The sequence below is a fragment of the Octopus bimaculoides genome, chromosome 16 (assembly GCF_046866305.1).
Source record: "Octopus bimaculoides isolate indiv1 chromosome 16, ASM4686630v1, whole genome shotgun sequence".
In the NCBI taxonomy this organism is placed as follows: domain Eukaryota; kingdom Metazoa; phylum Mollusca; class Cephalopoda; order Octopoda; family Octopodidae; genus Octopus; species Octopus bimaculoides.
The window spans coordinates 39,005,077-39,014,975 of NC_142943.1; the positions used below are offsets into that span (position 1 = coordinate 39,005,077).

Sequence of the window (9,899 nt, forward strand, 5' to 3'; positions counted from 1 at the left end):
GATGAAGAGAATTGATCCGAAACGTAAAAAGTTTTCACTCCTCACGTAAGCTGAATTTTACGAACTCTCCAAGGACTAAGTATTGTTGACTATTGTTGACGTGAAACCATAATCCCCGACTTGATTGGATTGGATGATTTTTTTTATTATGATGTACGTGTGTGTGTGTGTGTGTGTGTGTGTGTAATATCACACTTTGCCTTCAAATGCGTTGAGTACATATTTTTGATCAGCAGACATACCGTACAACTAAAAATGTGCGTGCGTGTGCACGCGCATGCCCGTGAGAAATAAAGATGTAGTGTTTGAGAAAATGTATATGACGTGTGTGTGTATACATGCAGTGCACACAAGGTAGTAAGGGTTTTCTGGAGACAAATGTCACTTTAATTAACAAGCATTTTAGCCAAAAGAAATTTTGCGCCCCTTTACTCTTGCTCCTGGGTGAAGGCGACAGCCCTTCTCTTTCTCACCCCATTTTGCTATGTTTTTGTGTGTATGAACGATTGTCGGGGTTGTGACGTAGCATTACTTTGACAGGCCATGAGTCACTTCAGAATAGAACAATACGTGTATAGAATTTACAATAAAGTTTTCACTGAACGATTTTTTAAACCTTTTTAGATCGATGGGCGTGGGACAAAAAGGATTGAGAAACACTGGTTTAGCTCTAGCTGTTGAGAAATGTAAATCTTTGGTATATCGTTTATAACATTTGTTCTCAACCAAAGAAACATCCATTGTGGTGTCTATAGGAAGTTATTTTTCTTTCTCCTCAGTATTCACACACACTTTCTTCAAACAGAAAAAATGTGATACGTTAAATTGCTAGAAGAATAACTATAATTCCCCTGTTTTTCTCGCGCTACTTTCACTTACATCATATTAAATATTGTTGTTGTTCAGCTCCATATTAGCTCTAAATGAGTGATCCATGATCAATAGCATAGCAACCATAACCATCTCGTTTTTATTTTATGCAGTGTATATACAAATCTCTTATCCAATGTATCCCTCCATCAACTTTATCTAGCAGGTCAAGCGACTACGTAGAAACTCTTTCATTATTGACTCTTGGTAAAATAGACAATCAATAATCTCTAGAGATATTAACGTCCTGTCAAATAGACATACATATTTACTGTCAAATGAACCTACTGTCGTTGTACTGTGAAATAAGCCTACATATTCAAACCATTCGTTTAAAGAGTTATATTCAGTAAAATATTATTAGGTTGTTCCGAAAATATTGGTGTCGTCCATTACAGCTTTCTGGAAGCCAATCAGAGCATTACAGCAGAGGTTTACTGCAATCAAATCGCTGCAATGCATGCTCACTTGCAAAAAATGAAACCTGCATTGATGAATCGGCGTGGTCCAATTTTGCTCCACGATAATGCAAAACTACATATTGCAAGAATGGCGCTAAGACTTTACCACATCCTCCATATTCTCCTGATCTTTCACCCACTGACTACCATTTTTTAAAGCATTTAAACTCATTTTTAAGTGATAAAACCTTCAGGTCCAAACCAGAGGCGGAATCAGCTTTCAAAGATTTCTTAGCATCAAAGCCATTACATTTTTATCAACGAGGCATAAATAATCTCGTTGATCGATGGCAGACATGCATAGATATTCAAGCGAACTACAATACTCTCTAATTAATGGCAAGTTCTGGAGGAAGATGTGACAATGGCTTTTACGTTCAAAGGTGATTGACCGTTGGTTGATGTTCTTAAATAACTGCAACAGACGGCTATAGATTAAAAAAAAAAAAAAAGACCGACAGGGTGGATATTTCAGAAGATTGACATGTAGGGCTAGAAGGACTAGTCGTGGCAGTTAATATTGGCTGTTCAGGTAGTCACAGTATGGGTGACGAGTGAAGAGAAACGAATTTCAGAGGACTGATGTACTAGTCACAAAGGATTGAATGTGAAAGTTAGTACAGGGTCTTAAGGTGGACGCAGCATGGTTGAAGTGTGAAGAAGAAATGAATGAAGTAGGTAAGTATGAGTGGAGGTAACAAGATATTACCTAGATCAGCGGTTCTCAATCCTTTTTTTTTTTTTTACCTATGACCCCTTTGATTCCGATTTTACTCGGGTGGACCCTCGTAGCCATTCGATGCTTTAAAAAAATCCTATTATATCTTTGTAATAAGATATTATTAGGAATTGTACACAAAAAGAAAGTGTTTAAATATTTTGTGTATTGTAGAATTATTGCACATAAATTTTAGGAACAAATTTGTATATGGACACCCAAGGGTCACAAAGACCTTAGTTGAGAGCCACTGGTCAAGATTCAGGGAGATGAGAGTTGTGTTGAAAAAGTAAAAGTGACAAATTGAGGAAACAAGGGCTGGAGTGTGTATCAGTTCAGTGGCCGTTTGGGTGAAAGATGCAGTCTAGGATGCCTGTATTTGAACTATCGACTCCCAAACTCGCATCTCTTTAGTTAATATTAACTATTTAATTGTAAAAAAACCAAGAGAGTTCAGCGCCAGTTTTCATTTATGTTTTATGTAGTGTTTTTGGTACGGAAAGACTTTCAAACTTCGTATACTTATCTATTTTGTGTTATAGAACAGAAAAATATTTTTGTATTCGAATTTATTTCATGTAAAAAATTGTCTTATTTCGATAATTTCTACTAATCACTGACGTCTATTCAGTTGAAAATAGTTAGCGCTGTAACGGTGTATATCGTATTAATCCCCTAACCCCAACACTAACCCTAACTAGACTGTTAACCGTAACCCTAACCCTAACCCTAACCCTAACTCGAGAATCCGAACTCTAAAATTGTTACACACATAGATACGCACAGCGTAATTTATTATATAAACAATATATGCGTATAAATTACGATTAAACCGGATGAAATATGTCACAGGGAATAACATTTTTATGACCGCCCAGCAGTAAACTCTATTCAGCTGAATAGACGTCAGTGATTGGTTGAAATTACAGAAATACGACAACTTTTACATGGAATAACTTGCGAATTCCTTTTTTTTTGTTAAGAAGACTAAGAGTAAAAGATGTTTTATATGACACATTCTACCAGTGTCCCAAGTTTCAAAGTGTTTCGTTAAGAAAATACTGGCGCCCCCGTTTTAAAATAGATCCGAGTTCAGTGTCCAAAAAGAAAACAAAATGCCTTGTGGTGTTCAGTCACGCCCATTATATTCTGAAGTCAAGTCCTGCCGTAGCAAAGTAATAAACAGCATTTCGTAAAGTAAATGAATCAGAGTGCGAACTAATGTTGTTCGGTTGAAGTACGAATATGTTAAGTGGTAGATATATTCATGCGTTGAATATATTACTGTTTAACACAGAAGATGGCATCTACACGTGGTCCGAATATTTTGATAACAGGTTAGCGACTTCTTTTAGTTATTTACTATTTTGTTTTCCCCCTAGCTTTAACAAATATAACCTCAACTAATACAGCTTCCTTCAGCTTTTTATATTTATTGTTTTCTTTTAAGCTTACCGGGTCTTTACGTCAAATGATCGAGATTTTATACTGAGTATATGAATCTTTTTTATCTTGGGGTTTTAAATCACTAATCTATTTCGATTCCAATGTACCAATACTTGAAATCGGTTACTGTATTAGAGTTGTGACCTCTGCGTTCTTTAACTGATAATTATTACGACAGGTGTTCAATAAAATGCTAGTTTCTTGAAGTGACATATCGTTTCACTTCTTAGTTTCCTTGTTCTAGTTCGTGTATATAAAACCAATTCATCTTTTCTTTAAGAACCAATTCGGAAATTGAATGCTCTTTTTTGGCTCAGACGAAGAATTATCTTGGTGTGTAAACTATTTCAGTTTCTCCACACAGTTTTCACATTAGACAATTCTCTTTGCTACATCGTATTTACATATTACATTATTTATATTTTGCAGTATTTCGTCTGTCGCTACGTCGTGAGTTTAGATTCCACTCAGGTCGACTTTGCCTTCCATTCTTTCGGGGTCGATAAATTAAGTACCAGTCACGTCTGGGGGTCGATGTGATCGATTGTCAGCCTCCCCACAAAACTCCAGGCCTTTTGCCTATAGTAGAAAGGATTTACCTTCCTCGTATCTAGCAGGATTTCAGATTAATTTAAAACTAAATTATTTTAATTTGCTGTTTGCGTGTTCTGTCTTTAAGAATGCTGTTTGCACGTTCTATTTTAAACTCCACCAAGACATCATCACTGAAACGTTGGTAGTTCGAATCTTGTCATTGTCCCAGTATTGTGTTTGTTGTTAAAACACGTTAACCCTTAAATGGACCTCATCTTCCTACTTGTGAACAGGTACTTCAAGGTGGGAAGGAACAACTCTTCATAATAAACAGCGGCAGCATTGTGAAATTAATGAACGTTTTGTCAGCTATCAGTGTCGAGGTCTGCTACAGCTGTGGACTTTAATAAGATAAGCCGAACCCAAAACTGCGCATTAGATCAGGATGTTGGTTTAAATCCAATTTTTTGTTTTGATTGACATACGATGGCCGATATACAGCAGGTTGTCTTATGTTTCAAGGGACATAACTTATCAATCAGCACAAGTGTTCAAACATTAAGACTAATAAAGTAGATCGGATTTTGAGTGAATAATAATAACAACAACAATGTTGATAATTTCTTGCCCACACATTTCCAAGTGAGGAGTAAGTACAGTTGATTAAATCGTGTTGAGCATTCAGTTAGTTCTACTCTGTCAATCAACCCAATGCATGCGGTAACGTAAATCTCCAAATTCTCCTTAACACTGAACCATAGATATATAATGTGCTGTCTGCAAAAATAAATAAATATATGAATAAATGAATCATAGCAGGAATATTTTGGAACATCGGTATACAATATTAGGAATGTCCTTTTATTTACAACAATACCAGAGATGTAAAACAAAGTTATATATGGCTGGCATTGAATTCAGAATATAGGATGAAACTAAATGCAATAAGGTATTTAATCCTGCCATGTCACTGTTATCATTAAATTCATTGTACATTCTTCAGATTGGTAACCTTGTGTCCAAATGAAAGTAATCGACTATCCCCCTCCCCCAAATTTCAGGCCTTGTGCCTAAAGTACAAAGGATTATAATTGTTAAGGTAGTGAGCTAGCAGAATTGTTAGCATGTCGGGCAAAATGCTTAGCAGGATTTCGTCTGCCTTGACGTTCTGAGTTCAAATTCTGCTGAAGTCGACTTTGCCTTTCACCCCACCACCCATCCCCAAAAATTTCAGGCCTTATGCCTATAGCAGGAATTATTATTATTATTATTATTATTAAGGTGATGAGCTCATAGAATCATTAGCACTCTGGGCAAAATGCTTAGCGGCATTTTGTTCATCTTTACACTCTGAGTTCAAATTCCACCAAAGTTAACTTCACCTTTCATCCTTTTGAGGTCGATAAAATAAGTTCCAGTTGAACATTGGGACTGATATAATTCACTTGGATTTACCTTTCCCTTGAAATTACTGGCCTTGTGCCAAAACTTGAAACTATTATTATTGTTATTGTTATAGGTAGAGCAGCAGAAAAGACTACCAGAGTTAATACTTAGTGGTATCCCTTGCTCTGCTCACTACCTCCTGTTTTGAGTGCAAATACTTTTAGGGTCAATAAAATATGCATGTGTTTTGTATTTGTCAGTTCGATTGACTATACCCATTTCCTTACACACAGATTGTGACCTTATGTCAGTGGGAGGAATCTTTATTATTAAGCTACTGGGGCCATGTGGAAAGCACCTGTGCCAGCCCCACATGAAGAGTACCCATGCTGGTACCACATGAATAGACCTGTACTAGCACCATGTAAAGAGCATGTGTATCTGTGAAGGCACCATGTAAAAAGCACCCAGCACACTCTGTAAAGTGGTTGGCTTTAGGGAGAGCATCCAGCCATAGAATCAATGCCAAAACAGGCAACTGGAGCCTGGTCTAGCCCTCTAGCTTGCCAGCTCCTTTCAGACCATCCAATTCATGCCAATATGGAAAGTAAATATTAAATGATGATGATGTTGATTTGTTTTGAATAATGAATAGATATCAATAAATGCCTGTATGTTATTCTTCCTCTGTAGGCACACCTGGTACAGGTAAATCTACTCTAGGCAATGAGTTAGCTGAGAAATGTAATCTAACTTACGTCAGTGTTGGAGAACTAGCCAAAGCCAATTCTCTCTTTGATGGATGGGATGAGGACTATGGCTGTCCTATTTTGGATGAAGACCAGGTAAGTTCATAACTGTGTTTCAAATCAGTCATGTAGACCCTGTTTATGTCAGATCATTACACTTGATCAGTGATGTTCAAAGTAAGTTGATTGAGAGGGAGGTTGTAGACTAATGGCCATATTGACTACAGTCATTGTGTTGTGTCGCTGAGCAAGACAAATCATTGTTGGCCTAACTAATAATAGATGATGATCATCATCATCATCACCGCCACCACCATGTCCATTTTTCCATGCTTGCATGGATTGGACAGAATTTTATTGAGGTGGATTTTCTATTGCCAGATGCTTTTCCTGTCACCAATCCTAACCTGTTTCAAGCAAAGTAATATTTTCCCATGACCTGGCATGTTTTCACAGAAGATTGGAAACAGAACACTCGTCTACAATTATCATTGATAGTTGTAAACAAGTGTCACTGTCTCTGTTTTATATTTCATGGTTGTGTTGACAAGATGGTAAGAAGAATATTGTATACTTTGTTGTATGCAGCATATATATATATATATATAAATGAAAGAATAAATAGTCAAAAGTAAGATCTATGTTGTATTGAAACGTGTGTAGTGGTCATTAAACAGCCGTCGAATTGTACTCCACCTTACTTTTTATTCTGTGGCTCATCAGACCCTGTCTAACTGTCCTTCCCATGCCTGAAAATGATGACAATGATGATGTTCAGCTAAGGTAAACATGTGGCATGATGCCTCATAGAAATGTCATGCCAGAAATACGATCTGTTTCGGTTCAATTTTAAGAATTAGGCTGCTCCCTTCCACCTTTTTATAGGTGTATGTATGGATACAGTGTGGCTGTAATAGTTAAAGAGTTCATTTTGAAATCAAGAGAGTGCCAAGTTCAATCTCATCATGCACAATTGTGAGTGAAAATTGGGTAGATGAAAACTGTGTGGAAGCCCATCTAGTGAATTTTTACCTGTAATTCAAAAGTACAGCCTTGTCTTGTACACTTTGTCACACTGATTCTACCTGTGGCTATGTTAATGGGATGTGTGACTTAGTGGTTGGGGAATGTATGCACCTCTGAATCTGGGAAAATGACACTATAACTCAGGAGAATCTATGTGTGTCAGTGGAGTACTCTGCCACTTAGTTGCTAATTTAGCAAGTAGTTGATGTAGGTGCTCTAATTATTGAGGTATACTTCATTGTTGAATCTGACAAAGATCCAGTTACACATACATTACCTTCATTAACCCGTTGTTTATTAATGCATTTCAGAGAATGTCTTGAAAGTTGTGGTTCTTTGCTCTGACATTGAATATTAGAAAGTCTCATCTGGTTGTTGTTGCTTTTGTTTTTGGTTGTTGTTGTTTAGCACCAGGTTATCCCATCCCTGATTGAACAGGCCTGTGATCAAAAGCAGTCCAACTGTAATCATCCCAGCTTTTATTTATTTTTCTTATGTAGACCTTGTGTATTTAGGGCTACATTATCCAATGTCTCTTTCCCATTTGGAAAGGTGCATTTGGTTGTTATTTCTTATAGATCTAGTAAATCATAAACAAACTCCCTCTTTGACGCTTTGTCTGTGGTTGCTGTGAAAGCAGAAAAGTAACCCCAATCATCCCTTTTGCTATTACTGCAGCTGCTATTGTTGTTGTTGTTGCAGTGAAGGTGCTGGTGCTGCTGTTAACTATAAGCCTGTTTCTACTCTGATAGGTCATCGATGAATTGGAAGAACAAATGCAGCAAAAGAATGGAACAATAGTGGAATATCACACATGTGAATTTTTCCCAGAACGCTGGTTTGATGCTGTCATTGTACTAAGGACTGACAATACCATTCTCTACGATCGACTCCAAAGCAGGTAAATGGACATTATTTGCAGTAAACCTAATATGATTATTGCTGAATTTTTCATTTGTTTATTTTAAACCCGTCTTTACAACTTTTTCTAAGTAAGGGGCGACTACAATTTCAAGCATTTACAGGAATTGTTGGAACGAGTATTCTACAACTGTTTTGTTTCCTTAATGCCAATCAGTCATACTTAGAGGAATGAATCTATGCCAAAGCAGACCTTGCTGGCGCCACATAAAAAGCCCCCAGGCCATTCTGTAAAGTGGATGGCATGAGGAAGGGCATCCAGCCATAGAAACCATGCCAAAACAGACAGGAAAGCTCGCTACAGTCATCTGGCTTGTCAGCTCCTGTGAACAAACTGTCCAACCCATGCCAGCATGGAAAACAGATGTTAAATGATGATGACGATGATGATGTGGTCATTGCTTTAGTTATGTGGAGTGCACATACAGTGGCAATCAAGTTACTCTACTTTTCCAGCTGGGGTAACAATGTATCTCTCTCGCAGCAAGACAGCTGTTCCTGTTTCTCTGTCATACTTTGACCTCATCACCTGGCACAAAGCCCAGGACAGCTGATAGAATAAGTACTAGGCTTACAAAGAATAAGTCTTGGGGTCGATTTGCTTGACTAAAGGTGGTGCTCCAGCATGGCCACAGTCATTGTTTACAATTGTTTCACCAATTCACGTTTTAACCAATCTTGCGTCATGTTCATTTATATGTCGGCAATTATTGATCTAGTCTAATGCTCTGTGTGATTGATTATTTTCCAGCACATATAAGAAATGATTTGTCAGAACAATGTAATATAGAATAGTTGTAAATGAGCATCACTGCCATACAAGCAATGTCATTCTTTCAAGTATTCTGTGCAAATGTTTGATTATGTGGAAATATTGCCTTCTTTAGAAACAAGTGAGGGTTGGTGACATCAAGGGTGTCCAGCCTCAGTAAAAAATTCAGTCTGACCATAGTGAAGATGCATGGCTCAGTGGTTAGAGTGTCAGGCTTACAATCATGAGGTAGTGAGTTAGATTCCTGGAGCAGTCTGTGTGTTGTGTTCTTGAACAAGACACTTTATTTCACATTGCTCCAGTTCACTCATCTGTAAAACTGAGTTGCAATGTCACTGGTGCCAAAATGTATCAATGTTTGCCTTTCCCTTAGATAACATTGGTGGTGTGAAAAGAGGAGGCTGGCATGCATGGGTGACTGCTGATCTTCCATAAACAATCTTGCCCAGACTTGTGTCTGGGAGGAGAACTTTCTAGATGTAATCGCATGACAAGATTGGGTCTTTACCCTGTAGTCATGTAAGCATGAAACAGCGGATGTTAAATGATGATGATGATTTTGATAAAACATCATTATTTGTCCATTCCCCTACTTTCCATTTCATTCTTCTCAAGATGCTTGGCTCCTGTCCGTGAGAAACCTTGGAGTAGTAGTATTATACTGATGAGAGAGTTCAACATTAAAAACTTTTTTTACCTTTTCAGAGGATATTGTGGCAAGAAATTGGAGGACAATATACAGTGTGAAATATTCCAGACAATCCTAGAAGAAGCTCGTGAATCCTATAAACCTGAAATTGTCCAGGAGTTAGCAAGCAATACACCCGATGATATGGAAGATAACTTAAATAAAATTGCAACATGGGTCGAGCAATGGAGACTAACCAACTAAAATATTTTTTTATCTCCGTATTTATGTTTTAGTCTTGTCTGATTTGTATTAATAAATTATATATATTCTATTGAAAGTTGCAGTTATTACATTCTGATAATCAATGCCATAAAATGAATACTTA

At 37.3% G+C, this 9,899-nt stretch overlaps 1 protein-coding gene across 1 annotated transcript; it reads left to right on the forward strand.

The window, feature by feature from the left end:
* The first annotated feature begins 2,921 nt into the window (after positions 1–2,921).
* On the forward strand, positions 2,922–9,845 carry LOC106877369 (adenylate kinase isoenzyme 6). Its single transcript, XM_014926257.3, has 4 exons — positions 2,922–3,386; positions 6,109–6,260; positions 7,943–8,091; positions 9,589–9,845. The coding sequence occupies exons 1-4, from the start codon at positions 3,350–3,352 to the stop codon at positions 9,773–9,775; spliced, it is 525 nt and encodes a 174-aa protein (XP_014781743.1). The 5' UTR covers positions 2,922–3,349; the 3' UTR covers positions 9,776–9,845.
* Positions 9,846–9,899: the final 54 nt, after the last annotated feature.